Source organism: Schistocerca americana, chromosome 5 (assembly GCF_021461395.2).
Source record: "Schistocerca americana isolate TAMUIC-IGC-003095 chromosome 5, iqSchAmer2.1, whole genome shotgun sequence".
NCBI lineage: Eukaryota > Metazoa > Arthropoda > Insecta > Orthoptera > Acrididae > Schistocerca > Schistocerca americana.
The window spans coordinates 488,198,105-488,225,320 of NC_060123.1; the positions used below are offsets into that span (position 1 = coordinate 488,198,105).

The 27,216-nt window shown below is 41.2% G+C and overlaps 1 protein-coding gene across 1 annotated transcript in view; it reads right to left on the reverse strand.

Moving 5' to 3' along the window:
- LOC124615632 (activating signal cointegrator 1) overlaps positions 1–27,216 on the reverse strand; it is a 115,696-nt gene that overhangs the window by 27,767 nt on the left and 60,713 nt on the right. The window contains exons 6-8 of the mRNA XM_047143640.1: positions 22,532–22,677; positions 13,877–14,040; positions 7,759–7,907 (exon numbers count right to left, since the gene is read on the reverse strand). Of these exons, the coding sequence (XP_046999596.1) occupies positions 7,759–7,907; positions 13,877–14,040; positions 22,532–22,677 (459 nt within the window). The remainder of the gene's footprint in view (positions 1–7,758; positions 7,908–13,876; positions 14,041–22,531; positions 22,678–27,216) is intronic.

Consider the following 27,216-nt stretch of genomic DNA (forward strand, 5'->3'; position numbering starts at 1 on the left):
TGAGTTAAAACTTAGGAACTTTTTTTGCACAATCATTTATGAAGAATGATGAGTTTATCACCAGTTTGAGACCACAGAGTGATACATTTAAGTATATACAAAATTATTTCTTTCATACACAATGATGATTGAGTTTTGCATATCAGATGAAGTCATGAACTATTTCATGTGAAGTAATGCAATAACTACATTTTAAAATGTGAACTTTTATATAATGGATTGATGTATGTGATTGTTAAAAAATATGAAACTGCTTAAGACCCATAATCTCATTGTAACAAGTTGAAATATATTGTACAAAATTAATGACTTTGCTTACTGAAGAACTAATGTTAATTTAGCTTTCCATAATAAAAGGAAGCAGGGCACAGGTTGGTAGCAGGCACATAGGTTAGAAGATAGCCAACAGTGCTTCTAATGTAACAAACCCCTTCATTTGTCTGACTGCAGATAACTCTAAAAGAACAGTTATACTAGGTAGTATCAGTGCATATAATAGCCTGGGCATATGCCACATGATATTTTCTGTCTCTACTGACGATATACCTGACTACTTACCACATTTACTCGAATCTAAGACACACTTTTTTTCTGGTTTTTGTAACCCAAAAAACCACCTGCGGCTTAGAATCGAGTGCAAAGTAAGTGGAAGTTCTGAGAAATGTTGGTAGGTGCCGTCACAACTAACGTCTGCCGTTGAACATATGTAGCGCTACACAGGGATGCTTTGCAGGCACAAAGGTAAATACTGGCACGAAAACTTCTGCGTCAGCAAATAAATTAAAAGAAAAGGTAGAAGAATGTAAACATTATGCCGTGTATTCCTTCGTATTTGCTGCTAACTCATTTAAATCCTTTCTGTCTAATGAACTACGAAGCTAGAGTGAGACAACAGCAAACGCGGAAGAATATACATATCATGTCATATTTATATTCGTATTATTCTTATGCTGAATAGTGATACAGTCACGGCAACTGACTAGATTTTTAAATCTAAGATGATTCTAATTTCTGTGCAGCATGCAATGTACTAAATAAAGCATCTGCAAAGATTTTCAAATGGAGAATAATGTTTGCTAAACTCTCGTTCAGAACATCTTCTATCATACGCAGTCTATTATTTGGTTCTTGTTGATCATTATCAAAGAAAGCAGCAGTGTAAGTAACAACAAATAGCAGTCTCTTGCTTTTGTTTCGCTTATGAGAACATTCCCCTCTTTTTTTTATTGTAAGTGGTGGGCGCGCGCAGAAAAGCGAGCTATGCCGCGAGCGGCTACAGATCGTAAACACTCAATATCAGAATGCGACAAACAATGCATGACACAGTACAATAATGCATTTTCAACTTAAGAGTGACGTAAACACCTATAACAAAGAGAACGGCACTTATCAAATCAAAGCAAAATAAGCAATCGATTCAAACCAGACGAAGCAAGTGAAAAAGGAAGGGTACCCGTATAAATACGGGCGGAGCGGCTGACACATAGCAATGGCTACTTGGTAAATCTTAACTGTTACGCTTACGACTCGAACCAAACTACTGTAGCTGTATCTTCATCCTTTCAACCTAAATTGTGCCTCATGTTACAATGGACCAACTTTGTTTCGATTTGGAGGTGCAGTCTAAAACTGTTCTCTCCCCTTGAATTTAGAGTCTCAAATTTCAGGTGCGGCTTAGATTCGGGAACATTTTTTCCCCCTTGATTTCGAGCCTCATTTTTCAGGTGCGGCTTAGATTCAAGTAAATACGGTAAACTGTCTTGGATAGTTAATTTACAGACCTCAATGAATTCATAAACTTCTCCATGAATATTAGAAGATTACTTACAAACCAAAAACAGTTTCTTACTTCATGCAAAACAAAATCCATTACCAATAATAGAAACATTTCATTACATTAACGGTATAAAACAATGGAAAATCCAGGATGGAATGTAACAATATTATGAGAAGGAAAGTTGCTACTCACCATAAAGTGGAGATGCTGAGTCGTAGATAGGCACAACAAAAAGACTCTCACAATTAAAGTTTTCGGCCATTAAGGCCTTTGTCAACAACAACAACAAAAAAAAAAAACACACACACACACACACACACACACACACACACACACACACACACACACAAAAATCACATACACGATTACAGTCTCAGGCAACTGAAACCATACTGCGAGCAGCAGCACCAGTGCATGATGGGAGTGGTGACTGGGTGGGGGTAAGGAGGAGACTGAGGCAAGGAGGGGGAGGGATAATATGGTGGGGGTGACAGACAGTGAAGTGCTGCAGTTTAGTAGCGGAAAAGGAGAGGAATAAAAAGATTGGGTGTGGTGGTGGAATGACGGCTGGATAGTGCTGGAATGGTAACAGGGAAGGGGCTGGCTTGGCTGGGTGAGGACAGTGCTTAACAAAGGTTGAGGCCAGGAGAGTTACAGGAATGTAGGATGTATTGCAGGGAAAGTTGCCACCTGTGCAATTCAGAAAAGATAGTGTTGGTGGGAAGGATCCATATGGCACAGGCTGTGAAACAGACATTGAAATGAAGGATATCATGTTTGGCAGCATGTTCAGCAACAGGGTGGTCCAGCATGTTTGGCAGCATGTTCAGCAACAGGGTGGTCCAGTTGTTTCTTGACCACAGTTTGTCGGTGGCCGTTCATGCGGACAGACAACTTGGTTGTCATGCCTACATAGAATGCAGCATAGTGGTTGCAGCTTAGCTTGTAGACCACATGACTGGTTTCACAGGTAGCCCTGCCTTTGATTGGATAGGTGATGTTAGTGACCGGACTGGCGTAGACAGTGGTGGGAGGATGTATGGGACAGGACTTGTATTTAGGTCTATTACAGGGGTTGAGCAATGAGGTAAGGGATTGGGAGCAGGGGTTGTGTAAGGATGGACGAGTATATAGTGTAGGTTTGGTGGACGGCAGAATACCTCTGTGGGAGGGGTGGGAAGGATAGTGGGCAGAACATTTCTCATTTCACGGCATGATGAGAGGTAATCCTAACCCCGGCGGAGAACGTAATTCAGTTGCTACAGTCCTGGGTGGTACTGAGTTACGAGGGGAATGCTCCTCTTTGGTCGGATGGTGGGAATTTGGGAGGTGGTGGGAGACTGGAAAGATAAGGCATGGGAGATTTGTTTTAGGAAGGATTCCTCTAGATTGTCAATGAATAGGTTGGCATAGGATGGTGCCATGCTGGCGCCCATAGCTGTACCCTGAATTTGTTTGTAGGTAATGCCTTCAAAGGAGACGTAATTGTGGGTGGGGATATAGTTGGTTATGGTGACTGGGAAGGACATTGTTGGTTAGGAATCTGTCAGGCGTTGGGAAAGGTAGTTTTCAATAGCGGTAAGGCCATGGGCATTAGGAATGTTAGTGTACACGGAGGTGGCATCAGTGGCATCAATAGTGACGAGCATGGCACCATGTGGTAAAGGTACAGGAACTGTGGAGAGTTGGTGAAGGAAATGGTTGGTATCTTTTATATAGAAGGGTAAGTTGCAGGTAATTGGTTGAAAGTGTTGGTCTACGAGAGCAGAGATTCTCTCAGTGGGGACATAGTAACTGGCCACAATGGGGCATCCTGGGTGGTTAGGTTTATGGACTTTAGGAAGCATGTAGAAGGTAGGAGAGCAGGAAGTGGTACGGGTGAGTAGAGAGATGGACTCTGGTGAGAGGTTCTGGGATGGGTCTAAGGAATTGAGGAGTGCCTGGAGATCCTGCTGGATTACTGGAATGGCATCACTGTGGCAAGGTTTGTACGTGAAGTATCTGACAGCTGGTGGAGTCCTACCACTAGATAGTCACTGTGGTTTAAAACAACAAGGGTGGAGCCTTTGTCAGCAGGCAGGATTATAGGTTGGGATTTTCTGCAGATGTAAGATTAGTTTACATGTTGAGGGATTTGGGGAATGATGGTGAGGAAGGTTAAAGGTAAATTAGGGAAAGCTAACAGGGGGTGGTTTGGGGGCAGTGGGGGTGGATCACAGTTGGATGGAGAAGTGAACTGAGTTAGGCGAGGTTCAATATTGGTCTTTGATCGAGTCTGATTGGTAGGGTTGGTGGCGGAAAAGTGTTTCCACTGTAGGGATCGGGAGAAGGAGAGAAGGTCTTCAACAAGTCCTGCATGACTGAATTTGGAAGTGGGGCAAAAGGTGAGGCCTTTGGAAAGGACTGATATTTCTGTGGGGCTAAGGCTCCTGGAGGAAAGGTTCATGACTGTGTGGTGGGTCTGTTTAGGTTCTGGATTCTCTGTGGGGGTGGGAGTGAGTTTAGGAGGGTGGGGTAAGAGTAGTAGGTCTGCGAGAGAGGGTTTGTCAGCTATGAGGGGATGTGGGAGAGGTTTGGAGGTGGTTGTACAGGTGGTGGACAGTGGTATTCCAAGGCAGACGTAGGAAGTGAGCAAGATGGAGAGTTTTTGGAGGTGGAATTGTGCACGTTGCTCAAGTTCCTGCAGGGCAAGAGTTTCAATGTGTGTTATGGGTTCCAGGAATTTGGGATTCCATAGCAGGAGAATTTTGCGAATGGAGAGAAGGTACTGCAAGGAGGTTTGGGCTTGGTTGATATGGTTTTGCAGAACTATGTTCGTCAGGACTAAGGACTGGCAGAATATGAACAGATGGAGGTCATTGTGGAAGGAGAGGTGGCAGTCAGAGATGGGTAATTTGATAGTAAGGCCATAAGGAGGGATTCCATGCAGATGGAAGGAGCAAGGATCCGTGGTGGTGGAAAAAGTGGGAAAAATTATGTAAATAATGTAGACTTACATCCGAAAAATCAACCACTGTGCTGCATTCTATGTAGGCATGACAACCAACAAGCTGTCTGTCCACATAAATGGCCACCGACAAACTGTGGCCAAGAAACAAGTGGACCACCCTGTTGCTAGCATGCTGCCAAACATGGCATCCTTCATTTCAATGACTGCTTCACAGCCTGTACCATATAGATCCTTCCCACCAACACCAGCTTTTCAAAATTGCACAGGTGGGAACTTTCCCTGCAATACATCCTACGTTCCCGTAACCCTCCTGGCCTCAACCTTCGTTAGACACTGTCTTCACCCATCCAGCCCTTCTCTGTTCCCATTCCAGCACTACACATCCGTCATTCCACTACAACACCCAGTCTTTTTATTTCCCTTCTTTTCCGCTACTTCTCCCCCTCCTCCTGCCCTCCATCTAACCTGCAGCACTTCACTGTCTGCCACCCCTACCGTACTATCCTTCCCCCTCCCTACCCCAGCCTCCTCCTTACCCCCGCCCAGTCGCCACTCCCGTCATGCCCTGGTGCTGCTGCTTACAGTGTGGTTTCAACTGCCCGAGACTGCAATCGTGTGTGTGAGTTGCGTTTGCGCACGCGTGTCTTTGTGTGTGTGTACTGTTGACAAAAGCCTTAATGGCTGAAAGCTTTAATTATGAGAGTCTTTTTGTTGTGCCTATCTGCGACTCAGCGTCTCCACTATATAGTCATTAACGGTGTCAAATCTATCAAACAGAAATCACACAAAAATGTGTATTTAAAAAGTCAAATGATAACATTTAAAAGGGATTTCTACAACTGGTGGCTACCTCCATGGTTTTTTGTGGCTGTGTGGAATAATAAAACTTGATTTACATCCCCACCTGTACTTGAATATCTGTCAAAACATACTTGTTAATGTTCTGTACTACTAAGAGTGTCTAACAAATTTCATCAAAATTGTTTGGAATTGTTATGGAATTTCCCACTTACGTGTTTCTGAACAAATGGCCATAGCAACAGCATATCCTATTATAAAGCTCAGAAGTAAAATTAAATGTAGGTGACACACCACACAAAACAAACATCCACTATTTTGATGAAAACTGTTATAGTGAGGACATACATTTGTAAAAGTGTGAGTAAATTATTGCAAAAAAGTGTAAACGGCAACCTACCACAGCTAGTAATGCTATTTGTCTGTGCATACGTGTGCGTGGGCGGGTAGGTGGTGGGTGCGTTTGTGTGTATGCACTCGAGTGCTCTACACTACCTGTTTCTTCAACATTCAGAAAAGTGTTTTCATTTTGCTGAGTATTCTGCAAAATATGAACTACTCCAATAGCAGTGCTATAAAATGATGTATACTTTTCAGTGGCACCACCACCCCAAAGTACTTTCACCACAACAGCCATCTGATGGTGAGCCTGTTGGTTAGAAACCAACAACAGTGCAATTTGTTTTCAATAAATTGCAATATTAACAGTGATTGGTGGCTATTTTTGCACTTCTTGTAAGAATTAACCTATGGTCAAACATATACAGGGTGATTCAAAAAGAATACCACAACTTTAGGAATTTAAAACTCTGCAACGACAAAAGGCAGAGCTAAGCACTATCTGTCGGCGAATTAAGGGAGCTATAAAGTTTCATTTAGTTGTACATTTGTTCGCTTGAGGCGCTGTTGACTAGGCGTCAGCGTCAGTTAATGCTAAGATGGCGACCGCTCAACAGAAAGCTTTTTGTGTTATTGAGTACAGCAGAAGTGAATCGACGACAGTTGTTCAGCGTGCATTTCGAACGAAGTATGGTGTTAAACCTCCTGATAGGTGGTGTATTAAACGTTGGTATAAACAGTTTACAGAGAATGGGTGTTTGTGCAAAGGGAAAAGTTCTGGACGGCCTAGAACGAGTGATGAAAATGTAGCACGCATCCAGCAAGCATTTGTTCGCAGTCCAGGAAAATCGACTCGCAGAGCTAGCAGAGAGCTGCAAATTCCACAATCAACTGTATGGAGAGTCCTACAAAAAAGGTTAGTTATGAAACCTTATCGTCTGAAATTGGTTCAAGCACTGTCTGCAGCTGATAAGATTAAAAGAATCGATTTCTGTGATTTTATCCTTGCTCAAATGGAAACAGATGAATCTTTCGTTTCAAAGATTGTGTTTAGTGATGAAGCAACTTTCCACACTAACGGGAAAGTCAACCGTCACAATGTCTGTATATGGGGCACTGAGAATCCGCGGGAAACAACTCAGTATGAACGTGACTCGCCTAAGGTGAACGTTTTCTGTGCCATTTCAGCCAATAAAGTTTTTGGTCCCTTTTTCTTCGAAGGTGCTACTGTAACTGGACTACAGTATCTGGAGATGTTAGAGAATTGGCTGTTCCCTCAGCTCGAACAAGAAGCACAACAATTCATATTTCAGCAGGATGGAGCACCACCACATTGGCACTTATCTGTTCGTAACTACCTGAACGTCAACTACCCGAGGCGATGGATCGGCCGCCAGGCAGCCCGTGACAGAGCACTTCATCACTGGCCTCCAAGAAGCCCTGATCTTACCCCCTGCGATTTTTTCTTATGGGGGTATGTTAAGGATATGGTGTTTCGGCCACCTCTCCCAGCCACCATTGATGATTTGAAACGAGAAATAACAGCAGCTATCCAAACTGTTACGCCTGATATGCTACAGAGAGTGTGGAACGAGTTGGAGTATCGGGTTGATATTGCTCGAGTGTCTGGAGGTGGCCATATTGAACATCTCTGACTTGTTTTTGAGTGAAAAAAAAAAAAAAAAAAAAAAACCTTTTTAAATACTCTTTGTAATGATGTATAACAGAAGGTTATATTATGTTTCATTCATTAAATACACATTTTTAAAGTTGTGGTATTCTTTTTGAATCACCCTGTATTATAAAAAATATTTAGACCTGTCTCAAAATTAAACATTCTATCATCAGTCTCTAAATGTTGTTTTTCTATAATAAAATTAGTAGTGAAACTCACGATTGGCTGGGGACAAGTCATTCCAGGATGTACATCGTTCCCGCTCACATATTTTCTTGGGCTATTTATACTTTCACTGATCTCTTGCAGTATTCTATCCTGGGTAGTTAACAAGTCTTGCATGTCATCCTCTTCCACTACTTTACGGCCTGGAAGAAAGAAACAAATACAGGATTTAGTCTTCAACTGGAACTATGGAACAACATTCAGTAGTTAGGAAAATTGCCTATTTGGGGTAGGTGGTGGGGGGGCGGGGGGCGGGGAGACGCACACACACTCCAAAGGGAATGTCATCACAAATTCTTCATTTCTCATTTTTAAACTTTCCATTACAATGTACAACAGCTTGTTCACGTGAGACACTTTCATAGCGCATTTCAAAAGCAAACTTACAGTGCTCACGGTGTTTAACAGCTATATCAATAACAAAATAAATATTCTTCTGAGCAAACTAGTGATCAGTATTATCACAACGCAGAAAGGTATCAAAACTTGCAATCAATGAGGACCTCTTTAAACAATAAACTGTAGAGAAACAACAAATTTCCTAACAACAATTTGACTGCTGAAACTGGAACATACATGTAAAATTTTGTGTTTGAGACCACAAACAGGAAAAGAAACCAAAATCAGTAACACAGCCAGTTGACCAAAAACAGGAACAAAACCCTAATCCAATTACACAGCCAACAATAAAGCTTAGAGGCATCACAAATATTAGATTTGCCTATTTTTACATTTGTAGCTATGACTGATCTCTCAGATGACATGAACAAGTAGACAGATATGTCTTTGTGAGATCCCTGTAGACAGATCTTCTGAACATAATCGAGTCATTGTCAGCAATTCAATCTTTTGATCTCCAATGATGAATCTTAACTTCAAGAAATATTGTCATCAATGAAACAAAACTGCCTTTCGTGAATCACAAATTTTCAATTGACAGTACAGTGGCCACTTCATGCCCAGGAAATTATGTGGTGTGACTGTTTATTGATAATGAGTATTAAGTTTGTTTCCTGATCAGTGTAAGTTACATTGATTTGTTTTCCTGAAATGATACTACATTAAGTTAATGGCAAAAACCAAATATTGCAGTAACAATCGTAATTGCACTATTATGTCAGCAAAGCAAAGAGACAGAACCTTTTACTCTTGGAGTAGTGTCACTGCTTGAATCATTTGTGACAGCTGTCACTCCTTCCACATGAAATGCTTCCTTCCCCAGCAGACATCTATGGTAACCATATCAACTCCACTACTGAATTCCTCAACATCTCATCCTCACCCTAGACAAATACTACTTAAGAAAACATATCAAGTAACATTGTGAAGTGCTATTATCTCTCTCTGATATCCTTCCATCACCCCCTACCCCTCTTTTTGTTTTCCTCGTCTCCGTTTCTCATTCATCTCAATCCCTCATGATGTATGGACTAAAGCTGGCACAGTGCTTATAAATGTACTTTCTTGGATCTCTTGTTCTCAATGATAGCACACTCACTGCATCTTTCTCTCCCCCCATCTTCGCAACAGTAGTAGTCCTCTCAACATGGTGTCTGAGTGACCTGCCCCTCCTAACTCTACTATCTTCTTGACGAAGGAACTAACAGTTTTGAAAGTTAGGATTACTTTTTCACTTTTAAATGTGTCTGTTGGCTGCACTGAAACTTCACCTTCTGTAAGTGAGCACTGGCCAACCATTCTGTCTCCTCGAAATTAATGTTAAACTGAATACAGAACTGTTTCTTCTTTAATTAAGCAAGGCTCAGAACTAACACTTTCAGTCTGAGTGAAATTTGGTTTACAGTGAATGTAATAGTCTAGTTACAGGGTACAAGGGAGAAAAAAATATATACAGGGTGTACATAAAGTCCAGGAACACTTTCAATTATTTATTGCACAAGAACTAAACATTGTACAGATGTCATACATATTGCATTTTGAAGAGAAACTCTGAAAGTTTTTTTTACAAACATTTGATATGCGAGCCATGAGTGACCTGGCAGACGTCAATACGGTAATCGAATTCTTGCCATACCCGTCCCAGCATGGTGTCATCGACTATGGCAGTCTTCCCGTATTCTCTCCCGGAGCTCTGCTACATCATGTGGTAGAGGCGGTACATGCACCAAATCTTTAATGTGTCCCCACAGAAAAAAATCACACGGAGTGAGATGTGGTGATCGGGGAGGCCATTTCATGAAACAGCTGGCCCCTTCTGTAGCACGGCCGATCCATCGATGTGGCAGCTTTGTGTTCAAGTACCCACGAACTTCACGATGAAAATGGGGTGGAGCCCCATCCTGCTGAAAGATAAATGGAGAGTCCGATTGCATTTGAGGCATCAGCCACTGCTGCAACATGTCCAAGTAGGAACATCCATTGACAGTGCTCTCGGCGAAGAAGAATGGCCCATACAGTTTTCAACGCGACAGGGCACAAAAAACATTTACCTCTGGGGAATTACGCTCAAATTCCATGCATTCGTGTTGATGCTTTGTAGCACAGATTCAACAATTATGCCTGTTCACTTTACCATTAGTGTTAAAAGTGGCTTAGTCACTAAAAATTAAGCGATCAACAATGCCATCCCCATCCACATTCAACTGTTGCAACTGCGAACAAAACTCAAAACATTTGTCTTTGTTGTCATCATTGCGCTTCTGCACTAACTCCAATTTGATTGGTTTCATAAACAGCTTCTGTCGCAGGGCTTTCCACACTGTCATTGCAGCCGTTTCAACTTCACAGGATGCATGACGCACCAATTTCTTTGGACTCCTTGTCTCTTGTACGCGTTCCACATTTACTTCACTCACACTGGGACGGCCGCTTCTCTTTGCCGGGAACAAGCAACTCATCGTAGCAAATTTGTTGCTCCAGTGGTGGTTTCTTACCATACTTTGTTCTAAACATCCTTTGAACAGCTGCAGTACACTTGTTTTTGTCGAACTCCAGCACACAGAAAGATCGCTGCACACTGAACTCGCCATGTTTGCGACTAGCTTTAACCATTGGCAAATTACCAAACTACGCTGTGGCGGTATACATGGAGGGGGAAAAAAAGAAAAGAAAAAACCTTTCAGGTTTTCTCTTCAAAATAAAATATGTAAGATATCTGTACAAAGTTTGGTTCTTGTGCAATAAATAATTGAAAGTGTTCCCGGACTTTATGTACACCCTGTGTGTGTGTGTGTGTGTGTGTGTGTGTGTGTGTGTGTGTGTGTGTGTAAAAAATACACTTTTTCCTAGGTGAAAATACACCATATCCCAGGTGAAAGTACATTTTTTCTGTGTTAAGTAACAACATACTTTCTCTCAGAGCTGTAAAACTTGTCATTCCTTCGAAAGGAAGAACTTTCCAACACTTTAGGAAACAAAACCCAGCAAAAAACAATGTTTTGGAAAAATCTTTGATGTGCGGCACCATGTACACTCCATATTTTTCTATTACGAAAATATAAAGACAAATTCCACTAAATACATCACGGTAGCTTCTGAAGTGGACGTAGATGAAGATGAGATGGAAGATTTGATACTGTGAGAAGAATTTGACAAGAGCTCTGAAAAATGCAAGTCCAAACAAGGCCCCAGGATAGACAATATTCCGCTCCAGGAGTAGACGATGTTCCATCAAAACTACTGATAGCCTTAGGAGAGCCAGCCATGACAAAACTCTTTCATCTAGTGTGAAAGTTGTACAAGACAGGCAAAATACCATCAGACTTTAAGAAGAATGTAATAATTCCAATTCCAAAGAAAACAATTGCTGACAGGTGTGAAAATTACTTAACTATCAGTTTAGTAAGTCACTGTTGCAAAATACTAACATGAATTCTGTACAGAAGAATGGAAAAACTCATAGATGTCAGCCACAGGGAAGATCAGTCTGGAGTCCAGAGAAATGTAAGAACACACAAGGCAATATTGATCCCACAATTTATCTTAGAAGGTAGGTTAAGGGAAGGCAAAACTACATTTATAGCATTTGTATACTTAGAGAAAGCTTTTGACAATACTGACTGGAATACTTTCTCTGAAATTCTGAAACTAGCAGGGTTGTAGCCTATCCCCGATGTTATTCAGTCTTTACACTGAAGCAGCAGTGAAGGAAACCAAAGAAACATTTGGAGCAGGAATTAAAGTTCAGGGAAAAGAAATAAAAGATTCGAGGTTCTCCAACAACATTGTAATTCTGTCAGAGACAGAAAAGGACTTGTAAGAGCAGTTGAAGGGAATGGACTCCATCTTGAAAGCAGGATATGATTAACGTCAACAAAAGCAAAACAAGGATAATGGAATGTAGTCAAATTAAATCAGGTGATGCAAAGGGATTTAGATTACGAAACAATACCGTAAAGAAGAACACTAGCTTTATTATTTGGGTGGCAAAATAACTGATGATGGCCGACGTAGAGAGCATATAAAATATAGATTGGAAAAGGCATGAAAACCATTTCTGAAGAAGAGAAATTTGTTAACATCGAATATAAAGTGTCAGGAAGTCTTTCCTGAAAGTAATTGTATGGAGTGTAGCTTTGTATGGAAGCGAAACATGGATGATAAACAGTTTAGACAAAAAGACAATAGAAACTTTCGAAATGTGGTGCAAGAGAAGAATGTTGAAAATTAGATGTGTTGAAAATTAGATGGGTAGATCAAGTAACTACTGAGGAGGTACTGAATAGTATTGGGGGGAGACGAAATTTGGAGCACAACTTGACCAGAAGAAGGAACCAGTTGATAGGACACATTCTGCGACATCAAGAGATCAATTTAGTATCAGAGGAGAGTGGTGGTGGTGGTGGTGGTGGTGTAAATATGGTAGAGGGAGAGCAAGAGATGAATACAGTAAGCAGATTCAGAACAATGTATGTTGCAGCAGTTATTTGGAGATGAAAAGGTTCATGCAGAATAGAGTGGCATGGACAGCTGCATCAAACCAGTCTTCAGACTAAAGACCACAACAACAGCTTCTGAAACACTGAAATTGTGACTGAGATGTGCTTTTTTCAGCCAAACTTAGCTCAGATCATGTGATCTTGCCCACCACTGATGGCAGATATTGAGAGCACGACACGTGATGTAGTCAGCCAGTAACACTACAACTTACGTAACAGCAACACACAAACAGGGAAAGTTAATGGTTTAAACTAATATACATACAGTATACCTACAAGAAAAGCTAAGCTGTCATGTATAATATTGGTCTTTCTTGGTGTTTCTTACCCTTTAAAATATAGCAAACACAAACATATCGGTAACATTTTAAATAATCACTTAAATGGCCATCTTATGGGCCCAAAATTATTCTAAGTGGTTGGTTCTCAAAGTGTTAAGTTTTCAATGAGAGTGAAACGCTCCATGATATAAAAAATTTACTACATATTCTCACACTTAACATAATTCATCTTGCGTAAAAGAAGATTTCCTTTGAAAGTGATGATTTGCAAGCCCCCACTTGCAAATATTTTCCCATGACCTGTTAGAAATGTAAAGAGTCGTGATGTCACACTCATCTAAAGCAGTTTGTTGTTACGAAGTACTGCACGGTCTTCATCCTAAAGCCTTTGACAAGTTTTGCTGTCGGTAGACACTTGTGTGTGCACTGTGTGTTTTTGCTGTAAACGGTACATTTTCTTTGCAATAATAGTTTTTTTGTGTTACTCTCTCTTTTATATTTAATTGCTCCAATATTATTTTGAAGTAGTGGGCTAAAGTAAAATTCTTTGTTGGAGTTATCAGTTCAGTTTTTCCTGGATTTGCCAGGGCATACATTCCTTGAGTTATATCAGCCCAACATAAACAGCACTAAATAAACCAGCTGCATGCCCTTAATCGAGACTGTAGAACTTATAAGAATGATCATATGTTTATCGAATATTTTATCAGTCCCTAAAAAACTTTCAACATGCAAATATCTATCTCTTGGCACACCACAGTAGAACTTTAAGTAAAAAATACAATAGTAAATGCTATATACTAATGAGGGGAATGAAGTGTAAAGAAACTGTGAACTTTAATAAAAAATAGTGTGAGCTTTGTGTTATTTCTGACAGACTTCCTGAAACATCAAACACAAACACACACACGCACACACAGATATATAATTTACCTGCAAAATCAAGTGTCACTTTTCTATCAAGACGAGAAGAATGTCGCTTAGCTCTCATCTCTGCCTCCAGCTTCTGCAACTTCTCTCTTTCTTCTTTAGTTAGCCAGGATGAATTTGAAGAGAAGTAATCACTTTCATCATCGATTACGTGTGTCCTCTTCTGACTGAAAATAAAGATTTCAAATATTTATAAATTGTCAATTTCAACATTAATATTTGAGTGAAGAAGGTGAAATGAGAGAAATGTTCAGCACACCCCAATGTTTTCCAAATCATCACTGTAAGCAGTTAGAATTGCTCCTACCCACTATTCCAAGCATGCCCAGTATGCAGTGGGAGATGACCCAACCTCAATCACCTTGACGCCATCCTGAAAGCAGTTTAAAAAGTTAGATCTAAGAATAACACCACTTTCTCCAACTAAACAAAGAACCAATCCAACTGTGCCTACACAGTCTGGCAACACTATAGGCAAAGAATTCGAAAACCATCTCGACTTGGAGATCCTTGCATTCCACCAGGATGCGAGTCACTGTCTTAGAGGGGGTTGTAGTAGCCTGCCGGTTACTACATCTGCCATGGCCATAAGTTGGGTCACTATGGTAAGCATAGTATGCACCTGAATTTGAACAACACACCACACAACAAGCAAGGTGGCCACCTAAAGTGGCCCAATAACTTACAGCATTCGCCTGGTCCGACATGCGTAGGCTGTGCCGCAGTGCCTACCAAAAATTGTATCTTTGTATGTAGACCCTCGAGCCTACGAGCCCTTAAGTTGGCAAATGTATTCCTGTCAAGTGATTACTCTCTGTGTTCTCATATTCTTGTTGTCACTCCATGAGCCAACAAAACTTGGTTATTTAAGAATGAATTTTCTTTTGTTCCTAGGTAGAATACAAGTAGCAACAAGCAAGTTTAAGTTTTCATCTGTTTCAGGTTCTGTGGCTCCTCTGCTGTTCGGCTCATCCATGGAGGCTATCCTCCAGGCACTTCTACAACAGCAGCAGATGAATACGGCAGTGTTGGAAAGGTTGCTGGTTCCAATGACCCAGACTCAGCCATCGGTTGTTTACTTGACGCCATTCCTACCTTGTGATGATTCTGCAGAAGATTGGGACACTTACAAGAAGCAGCTTGCCAACCTTTCATGGCATTGCAGACGATAAACAAGAAGGTCTCTAAGGCTCTTTCCTTATAGTTAGCTTCCATACAGGAACCAACATCAATTTCTTTTGAGTATGTATGCAACTTGCTGCCCTCTTTCCACTGCAAGTGGACACATGTGGTCGCTGAGCATGTTGAGTTCAACCAGTATTGCAAACAGTCGCAGCAGTCATACAGAGATCTGGCAGTCGAGCTTCATGTCGTTAGTCGTAAATGTTGTTTTGTTCAAAATGGCTCTGAGCACTATGGGACTAAACATCTATGGTCATCACTCCCCTAGAACTTAGAACTACTTAAACCGAACTAACCTAAGGACATCACACAACACCCAGTCATCACGAGGCAGAGAAATGTTGTTTTGTCACTAATAAATTCGGGAATTGTATGCAGACACCATGTCCATCATTCATTTGGTGTCTGATAAGGAAATGTGTCAACAGGCCCATCATTTTAAGGACCCTACATTGAAAGAGGTTTAAAATAATGCACAGTTGTTTGAGGTTAACTGTATTGTGGCACGCTATGTAGAGGCTTGGAGTGGCATTACTATTGTTGGCAGCATGCACTCCCACTGAGTGAAACCTAGTGCGCTAGAGGTGGTAGTGGCTACGGTACGAACATGCTCACTGGGCTGCCACGGGCAAACATGTCATCAGCAAAAGGGACACCAAACTCCACTTCCTTCATGTTGCTCTAGTTTTGTACAGCAAAAGTGAGTAGCCTGCCCCAGGCAGTGAGCCACTTGCCTTAAAGAAAGGTCACATGGCAGTGGTTATTGTATTTTTAACCCCTTAGGAACCATTGAAAGAGTCAATGCACATGGATATTCAAGCTGTTTCACCGTTTCGTTCAATGTTGTTTGAAGGCCAGAACAAACTTTTCACTGAAGTTCAGGTGATTACAAGTTGACAAGGGAGCCACCCCATCCCTACACAACTCATGGATGTACGCCAGGCTTAGGCCCCCCACCACTGGCATGCGTCAAGCTTTGGTTGGTAAGCTATAACAAACAGCAGATTCCTTTTATCGGCCAATTCACAGCCGACACAGTTTACAAGTGAGTCATCCATTCTGTTGCATATTTGGTGGTTAATGAGGCGAGTACTGAAAATTAATTTTGGTTGTCATCATCAACGATGATGTTTCTACAACTGTAGCAAAGTTTGTTATCAGTGACAAATATCAACAGTTGTGGATGTCCCTTCAGGAGAAAAGTGTTATTTGGGTGAGACGCTTTTGCTACTTTTGGCTTTCTATGACCAAAGTGGTGCATCTGATGTCAGATAAACTGCTGTGTTATGAACTGGATTAGTTACATTCAAACAATGCAAAATCCAGCACGGAATAATGACAGTATTATGAAAAGGATAGTTGCTACTCACTTTCTGAGTCGCAGATGTTCTGAGTTTTCATATCAGTTTGTCCCAGGGTTAGGCTGTGCAAACAATTTCACGGTACACTTCAACCTCAAAGCTCTGTCCACTTTTTTTGGGTTCAGCTGGCGCCAGTAGCTTTCGCAACCAGGTTAAGGTGCAGCTGGATCGCTTAACCTCAATGAGAGTGATTCATCTGATTTCCTAAAATGAATGTGCTATGCCCTTAGTGATCGAAAAGGAATCAGCTTCAGCTCTGTGGCAACTTCAAGGTCACAATTAATGTGTAGACAGTTACGGACACATATCCCCCTACCTCGCCCAGAGGAGTTGCTAAAAAAGCTGCTGGGGGGGGGGGGGGGGGGGGGGGGGAGGTCACTTCTTTTCAAAAATCGAGTGGGCTGAAGCCTACATCCAGATTAGAAATCAGAAATGAGCTCTGTACACTCGCTTTAAACTCGGCAGCGATTCCTGTGATGCCATCTCCATACTCATCATCACTGAGTGCCTGTAGACTCACCTCTTGAGTCTCTGCCACTGTCCACTTGTCACTTGAGTATAGCCACAGACTCGTGGCATTCACACTACATACACAACAGTCTTGAAGTAAACTGCTGCCGTTACACTGTAAATTACTAATAATTTATTTCACATAATCATGATTTCGGCATGATAGGCATTCCCAAGCACAGGCTAAAATGTTGCAAAATGTTCACTTTGCCTAGAGTAGAAGTTATATACCAATATAACATACATTTATACAGATAAAATCTTTCTAAGATTGCTGCAAATTTATTTTAATATTTAATACCTATGCAGATAATGTCTAACAATTACATTGACACATACACACTTTCAAGTAATTACAGATCTGAAACAACAGTATCAGAAAACATGACATGAGGAAAACATGCAATCTCGAAATTGTGATTAATTATTAAGATAAATTACAGAAATGAATGATAATGTGGAATTGATTATTTTTGTGGAAATGAGTGATATGCTACACAACTCACTGTCAGCCCACAAACACAAGTTACCATGACCAAGTGTATGCCGAAACAGCACACTTTTATCACAGGTATATAATAGTGATGTTGCTCTGTGTCTAGTTTTTGTTTGATGCAGCACATATGTTATCTGGCGTCAGAGGTGGAATATACAAGGATACAACCATTATGTTTGCATTGGATGAAATTCGAACACTTTTCGTCTGAAGGGTCGTCTGTTATCACGAAACTTATTCCAGATATCACTCATCCTTGCATGGAGCACAATTACAAATGTGCACTTATCTTCCACACTAACAATAAGTCACGACTAGCTTTACACTCCTGCATGCTTTAGTAAGAGAGACCGAGTCGACGAGTATGAAGCAACTGCAGCACCATAATTCTCAGCCTCTTCATAATCACAGAACTATAGTGATAATGAAGGAAACCTGCTACCACTAATGTAATAGGAGTGCCTTGATTTGTGAAGTATGCAATCCGAAAAATCGACTTGCTCATCAGGTATCATAGGCTCTTAATCCTTCACTGGACCTGGTCACTCCGGGAGTTGTTCATGCCTGTTCGTGCCCACCAGCCCCAGAGGTCGGACCATCATCAGGACCAACAGTGGTTCTGCTTCCTGTGACCGGCGCCAGCCCATCCCTCTGTGAAAAGCCTGTGCTGTCGGCAGCGGGACTGGCAGCTGGGTCACTGTCTCAAATGCCTCTCCTCGCCATCTCACGATTGTTGCTCCCCGAGCTGGTTCCCCTTAATCGCAGGCCCTGAAACCAAGGTGGCCTCCCTTCTGTCACCGGCCCTGTCTACTGGGTGTACGGAATTGTGCATGTGCTCTCATCTGAGTAGCCCCAGCACCAGTCCCAGTGGACTGGGAACTGCTCGCTCCTTTGTCTGCCACCACAGGCACTGTGGATGTCTCGTTGGCTACAGCATCGCAGATGACACCGCCTCGTCCCTCGCCTGGTATGGGAGTGGTTGCTACACCTACCACAGCCATATATCGAGCCAATGCGGCAAGCATAGTACACGCCAGCATTTGACTGATGCACCACACAATGACGGACAGCCACCAGGAACGGTCTGATCACCCAGCAGTCACCTGGTCCAAAGTGCGCATGCAGCATGACATGGGCGTTACCTGCTGGGAATTGTATTTTTCTATGTACATACTCAGGCTTTCGAACCCTCAGATGTCAAAGGTATTCCAGTCATGCGATTACTCTCTGTGTTTTCATATTCTTGCTGCCACTCCATGACCCAATAAAACTTCGTCACTTAAGGCTGTGTGTTTCCCTGTGTTCTTAGTTAGACAGAATTGGCTCTTTATGTAAGATAAAACTATGAATTAACCTGGTCTGACCAATGTGAAGGTGTCTCGAGACTGTTGATTCCCGCCGGCCGCGGTGGTCTAGCGGTTCTAGGCGCTTAGTCAGGAACCGCGCGACTGCTACGGTCGCAGGTTCGAATCCTGCCTCGGGCATGGATGTGTGTGATGTCCTTAGGTTAGTTAGGTTTAAGTAGTTCTAAGTTCTAGGGGACTTATGACCACAGATGTTGAGTCCCATAGTGCTCAGAGCCATTTTTGAACTGTTGATTCCTTCTGGGAGGACCAGAAAGAGGAGCCCACAATTTGAGAACCCAGCATAATCTTCAGGCTACCATCCTTTCAAAATGTTTGCAGAGTATATCGGTGAGGCTAAATGGTTGACAGTTGTCAACTGACATTAGGTTTTGCCTGGTTTTAAGATTAGGATGATGACAATAACTGTCCTTTTCAAAGAGGAAACACCTTCCAGCCGAATACAGTTGACGATCTTGAGCAGAAGAGAGTCTGTGAGTCACATTAGGATGTTGGATCATCTGTTTGTGAATTGAATTAGGGCTGGGAGCAGTATCCCAAAACAAGTCAAGAGCCTAAAGCAGTTCCCAGTCAAAGGTTCATTATATAATTCAGGGTTTCCAGGAATGAAGGATAGGGGGATGTCTTCAACTTACTTTTTATGCATTTCGTAGGCAACTGGGTAAGAAGAGGGCGAAAAAAACAGTAGGAAAGTGGGTCATGAGGTGTTCAGCAAAAATCAAGGCATCAGTAGAAATATCCCCACACAGGAGGAGACATGAAGCAGTTGTTGATCACCAGCAGACTAGACTAAGGAGCGTAGCTCCCATCTGGGGTGAAGAGGCAATAATTCTGAAGGGCAGTGCTTCCAGCATTTCATTTCACTGCATTTAATTAGGTAGCAAGCCTCTGCATGGAGCCGCTTAAAGGTGACGATGTTGGTCTGTGAGGTTGTCACTTGAGATATTGCACGCCCTTTTATGATCCTGAATAACTGTTGCAGTGTCTTTAGTCCACTGTGGTACCAATTGCTGATGGATGGGACTTGCAAAATGGGGGATAACAGTTTTAGAGGTGCAGGTGATCACACACAGGAGTCTTTGACGATTTCGTTGATGTCATCTGACGGAGAGGTGAAGAAGGTAATGGCAAAGGTATACAACTGTCAACTGGCCCTTTGGAGAGCCCAATGCAATCTATCATCAGTAGGGACGAACAGAATCAATGACCAATGGTTCGGTTGCAAATGACATGGGGTGTTTCTATTTCAGAGGGTTGGAAAACTTTCAAGGCATTGCTAGTTGTTGCACTATGAGCTGCGTTGCTAGTACACAGATGTCTAGGGAGAGGGTTTTCTAAAGAGAGTCCTGTCAGCAGTAAATCCCAGAGGAAGATGCTGCTTCTCTGGCCAGATGTGGGAAGTCAAGGTGCTGCAGGAATTGCAACAGGTGAGAGTGCCTATTTCATATATGGGCTAATTTACTTGTTGGCTACCAGAGGTCAACTTTGAGGGAACAAAGGGAGTAAGTACTCGAGGTAGTGCCAACGACCCACACACAATACCAGCGGGATGGGATGAAAGCAACTGTGCTTTTTTCCAAGTGTCAAAATATTAGAGGCAATCAGAGACCTTAAGTTCCTGTATTTTATGTTCCTTAATTAGGGTAGCACACTTTGGGGCCAGGAAAGATGATTATCTTCACAGTTTACACAGAAAGGTGGTTGCTCACATGATGAGTTTTCATGAAGTGACCAAAGTCTCCACAAATTTGATTGTCCATGTACCAGGAAGATGTATGCCTGAAGTGTTGACATTTAAGGTTTCACATCAAGGTTGGGTAATACATGTTACTGCCCAGGAAACTGATGTCCCCAAATGGACAGGATCCTACTCATCATCACAAGCAAGGGGCTAACAATTCAGGCATCAATAATACATTCCCTGTATTGCCAGCAGCAGGCTACCGCCATGGGTAACTGACGACCTGCACCCTCCCCCTTCAACACGGACTGGCTACCACATTGGGTATTGGACAACATTCCTTGCACAGCATGGCTCGCACTTCTTTAAAAATTCTTGAAAGGCAGAGGTCAAACCCAGATGTGGGAACCTAATGAGTTAACCAAATAGGTGGTGTAAAATAAATATGCAAAAGGCATAAATGAAGCCCTATGAGCAAGCTAGGTTGCCAGCAGGGAATCTGTCCTAAAGACCAGTCACAGGAAAGATATAGGCAGAAAGTAAGCCTGAAGCACGGGAAAGAAAGATGTACTGCAATGGCTTGGGACCCCACACTTGGCACACACATACTCACAAAAGGGATGTGAGCCTCCTGGAGCAACACTAGTTGTGATGACCTTGCATGTGAGATGAGGCAATCAGTGAAAATGAAGTTAGTAAGTAATTGCACAAAAATAAGATTTGCAAAATAAGACAAAAGGGCCTGAAAGCTTAGAAATGCCCCTAAGGAAAGAAAGAAAGAAAGAAAGAAAAAGTAGTTTGTGGTAACAAAACAGATATGACATGCATGAATGCATTATTAGCCACAAGACACAATAATAAAAATGTGCTTTAAAAATACGAGAGGGAGCTCTTATGATGGCTGCCACTCACTTATGGAGTTTCTGAAGTTTGTAGTTACACTGTGATTTTATGGTGCAATATTATGGTGTTATTTCAATGTACTAACAATCTGTTAAGGCAATATGAACTGCACCAAGATTAAAGTGATATTAAAAACAGTGTAAAAAAATACAACATGGCACAAAACAAAATGGGGATTGAAGCTTGACTATCACAGCAGTCTTAAGATAAACAAAAGGAGATGTGTGCGCTAAAAATCCAACAAGGACCTTTGCAGATGAGAAATAAGTTACAGATTAACTTATCTGACACCAGTTTGCTTGGTTAGTATTTAAGAATTTTGTATACCTTCCCAGATAAGCACCAGTGGGCTCAAGTAAACTCATGTAACACAAACAATGTGACTGGTTGTGGTAGTGTGTGGATATTATAACATGGCAGTTAGCCATGGCTACAAACAAACAAAAATTAGACCGCTCAAGTGGAGAAGAGCAGTGCAGGGAAACAAATTCCACCCCCACCCCTCCTCCCCTCAAAGGGCTGGCAGCCTACATTCATGCTCTGTGCTTCCACAAAAGCACATGGTCATAATGATTGCTGATTCATTCTGGTGCTGCAATAATTGTGCTTGAAACTTGTAGTGGACCAGGATTATTCTCTCCACTCATTTAAAAATAAGAAAATTAGCAATGCACAACACAAAGCAAAATGGAATACACAAACCACTTGGTAACAGCTACAGTGTAATGGTTTGCTAAGGCTGGCAGTTATAAGTTCAGGCCCAACCTCTACCAGTGTTCTTATGACATAGTCATGCATAACTAATACCACAAATAGGGCAAATGATGATGCTCTTGTTGTGTGATCATTAGTACCACACCTGGAGTATACAATGAAAGAAATATGATAAGAATGTTTATGTCTATTATATTTCAAACAGGCGGTAAACGATCACTATCTTTTTAGATCTATACCTCAATTTCCCATCCAGTGATGCTTTACACTGAATAATTATAGCATCTACGATTTCTATGCTCTGTTTTTTTTTTTTTTTTTCCTTCTTTCAAATTTACCACACAAATTTGTTGCATTGCACATGACTATTTTCTGTCATTGGCAAAGCTCTCTTGTGGAAACTGTAATACAATTTACATTGGTAAATTACACACACATGGGATTTACCTTGTTCTGTCATACTCCAACAGACGGTTTCTCTGTTGTATAGCATTTTCCAATCCCTGGGGCTTCTGTTCCAGGAGCTTCTTGTACAAATAATCAGACTGTTTCGAACCTGCATTTAGCACTTGCTGCTGCTCTTGTGTGCAAACCTATACAAAATTTTGAATTCAAAGTGCATGAGACAGTAACCAAAAGATATAACACTACACAATAATATTCTTGCTGAAAACTAAAAATATTCAAAGACAGAATGATTTGTCAATACTTAACTTCAAACGGGGAAAATCTAAGTACTGCTGCTATTCACGTACAAGAAACTGCCCTAGCTTTCAATATTATTAGTTTCTACCTTGGGGAGGAAAGAGGGAGTTGTTGGGGAAGGTTAGAAAAGAGGGGGATGTCACTCAGATGCCAGTGTGAGGGGGACCCACATGTTGGATGGCGAAAGTAAGACAAAGATGAAGGAGAGAGAGTAAGTGGTCAAAAATACTACAATAGTAAGCACTGTGCCAATTTCAGTCCAGAGATGGCAGAAGAGCAGAGTGAGGAGTAAAGATGGATTAAGCAGAAGAAAAATGAAGTGAACAATCCAATTAAGAACTATCAGGAAAAGAGAAAGAGAGACGGGGGAGGGAGATGAGAATTTAAAAAGCAATAAAATATATAAAACATAATAAAAAATAACAATACTGAACACAGAGATGGAGGATTGTATGTTAACAGACGTTAAATCCAGCAGGTGTTGAAATGCGAGGATATGTTAGAGGGTGGGATACCATCTCCATAGACTGGAGAAAGAAGTCTCAGGTAGGCGGATTGATATAGCTTGTGTGGCATAGCAGGTACTCAGGTCCCTTGAATGATACGTGGCAACTGGGTTCTGGGTGTCCCCGTGGCAGTCAGTAGTTCTATATCCATTCATGCACTTAGTTTAGTATTGGTTGTTATTTATACAGGTGTAAATTAATTCCTTTTACAGACTTTGAGGACTTGTAGTGGGGACCAAGCCAGTCAAGTTTAGCATTGGAACACATAACCCGAAACATACCATTTACCACTAAATGCAAAATACCACAACACACATTGCTCTCTGACTAATGCTGCTTGTCGTCTGGGTCCATTTACAAATAGGGTTTGAGTGAAGACCACCGACATCAGTACGGATACAGTACTTCCTTACTGTGTTCCAGTACACAAGATCACCAATCCCTAGTCCTCCAGCATCTGCTACAGCCATAACCCATGCCAGTAGGTCTTCCTCGGATGTCACAGGGGCCTTGTAAATCAAGGATTTCATGTGACCCCCCAGGTAGTAGTCTACTGGATTAAAGTCAGAAGAATATGCAGGCCAAGCAATCTGGCCACCACGATCTATCCACTGTTGCCCAAATCACCAATCCAGACAATCTCTGTCCACTTGTGGAAAATGAGGTGGTGTGTCATCATGCAGGAACCACATTTTGAAGCACATGCAATGGAACATCTTCCAAGAGCCCATGCAGCATGATGTCAAGGAATCGCAAGTACACGGCACCCACGATATGTGGGGGAAGAAGGTACGGCCCAATCACATGCCAATCCAGAAACCCTGCCAAATGTTTTGACCAAATCGTTCCTGAAACCCACAGGGACGTGAAGCACATGAGTTTTCATTAGCCTACAAATGACTGTTGTGGGAATTGAAAACACTTTCCTAAATTAACTTGGTTTCATCCATGAAAAGGATCCACTATGTGAAGTTGGGTTCATCCACAGAATGGTGCAAGAACCACCTGCAGAAGTACACTCTTGACGCAAAATCCTGTGGCTGCATTGCATGTACCTTCTGGGGGTAGTACAATGGTAGCTGCGGTTTGTGAACATGACAGATGGTTTGGTGATCCATATGCAAAGTACATGCTATGTCTCTGATACTCATCACCGTGTCCCCTTCCACTGCATGGAACACAGTCTCTTCAAACTCTGATGTGTTGCATCACTGTGGAGGACCACAGTCAGCCCTGTTGGTGATGAATGTACATGTCTCTGAGTCCCACTGGTACACTGTAGCAAAGATAGGGTGTAAAAGTTTCTGGTGGTGTACAAAACACTCCACTTACAACTGATGAGCAGTCCCTCCCCCTCCCCCCTCCCAATCGCACAGAGCTTCACCGTATAGAGTAACATCATGTCAGCCTATTCTGCAAATGTGTAGATCACAATGATTAACAGCAACACACTAAAAATAAAATGCACATGCAGCCTGCATTCTGTACTGTGGTGAATGATTACTATTACAAGTAGTACAGTATGAACAAATACCACATGCACAACAGAAGGTACAACCCTCTCTGGGCATATCACAAACTTAACTAAATGGCATGTAAATAAACCTGTAGTAGGCACAGGATGAAGGTGATCAGTGAATGAAGTTTTGAATATTTATCATACAACATATGGAAATAACTGCATGCTATTATTTGCAAAAAAACTTGTTTATGATATGACGATTATTATGACCATATAGTTAGCCTTGTGCAAGGATGTGAAAGAGTGCATCGTGCACTGTCCTTCAGATATAAAACACAATAACTCAGAAACAAAATGAGATCATTCTGTTCTCAATTTTAAATAAAATTTCAATATTTTATCTACAGTTCATCACTGCAGTGTATGTGCTAAAGTCAACCATACACAATGTTTACTCAATGCGCTTTTACCTCTGCAAACTCTTTAAAATTTTGAGCAGTGTTTCACTTAATTTGATGCAGCGCCGAATATATGATGTATAATGAAAAGAAATATAAACGACAGAAGCGACCGACGGCACACAACATCTTCACACGACAAAACATAGCCACAGGTATAGCTATGGAAGTGTCATAGGTGAGCAACGTCCATGACGCTATCTATCCTCTGCTACTAATTGCTGTGTTTGAATTCAAACATGTTTGAATCTTTGAATCTTGTCGCTGCATCACATATGATAGTGAAAGTAACAGCTATGGGTCTTTTCGGCAGAGCACTGGAGTGGACATGTTGGCTGCTACAAAATACTTATCACTCAATTTTAAAGAGAACTATTTGGCGAAAAAATTTGATTCTTCCACATTTTACAGCTTGATACCTTGGGTTGCATCGTGTTGATTTTGTGTATAGTTCATTTTAGGCCATATATTATTGAGCACGAAATATAGCCAACATATTGAAATTGTATTTAAAGTTGAGAGCGAAATGATATCTCTTTTCATTCTCAAGATATCGGTTGTCATAACAGCGGACAAGTCACTTGTGGTGCTCCCGCATCCTTCCTGCACATGGGAATCAAGTGATCATAAAAATCATTTTATTTCATAAGCAGTTCAAGACATCGAAAGGAAGTTTTTTGGAAGGGAGAGTACGCTAACAAGGGCATATTTTTTCGTATGAGTAACACTCAATATGTTCTTGTCAAATGTTTTGATTGAAAACAAGATGCTCTACAGATTACACAATGTCTGAATTTTCATAGCCAAACAAAGAGTTGGAAATGGGCAAATGGAATATCAAAGTGACCAGCATATTTAAGTGCTTGAAAGTAATCAGCTTACTTAAGAAAAACTTAATTACTGATTTGAGGAAAAACTGAAATATTTCATAAACTACTGCTGCTAGCTATGAGAATGAAGTGTCAAAAAATTCTTATGTTCAACCCCTCGTTATCTTACACATAAAAGATACATTGATGTGACAGTTAACTGTTAAAAAGGCTTCCTTCAAATCAAGTACTAAATTTTGGCAAGAACTGAAGGCACTAAGAAAACAAATGAATGAGGTGTCAATAAGCTCATGCTTTAAAAAAAAAAAAAATCTTCACTTTCTTCTTAAACATTTTGTATGCATTACATATGCAGACTATATTATTTAGATTAATTGAAATGTTTGGTTAACACTGATTGCTGATGTATTACATTCCCAACAATCAAATATCAGTGAAATTTCATTGTTGTTCATTTGTTTTACTATAAGGATTTTTTTTCCGTAACTAAAAGAAAATGGGTGTTTTCCTTACCTGATACATTTCACTTTATTGACGTAAGACTTCATCTATGGTCTGCGATTAAAGGCGTTTTTAAGATTGAAAAACAGTTCATTAGCAATTTGTTGGTTTTTACTTATGATAATTTCTGCTTGCTTTTTCACCTACACTGGGAAATGATCTGCTAGCATGTCTTCGGTTCCTTTCTTCGTTAGACACTGATTCTTGCTGTCTAATTTTTCGCTGCTTTGCAGAACTATGCATTTTGTTACGTTTTAGGCACCACACAGCACTGATGATGCTTTACTTCAATAAAGTGAAATGTGTGTGGTGAGAAAAACCATGCACTTTCTTGTAGTTGTAACGATGGAAGAAAAATACCCCCAGGAATTGTAAGGCAGCTACGGACAATATGGCCGCACAAAGGAAGAATCTAATGTTTTATTACCAATTTAATGTGTGTGATATACTGGGATAGGTGTGTCCGCACTTGAAGATCAAGTACTTTGGAAAAACCTTGAAAATGTACTTCAAGGTGCAGTGTAAACAGTATAGGCAAAACTTTTAACATACAGAATTGGTGACAGGACTGTGGCCAAGGCCGAACCCAATACCGAACAATGGTCCTGATTAGTAGCCGAAGACACTACCATTACACCACATAGCCCTTGTACAAAACTGCACTCATTAT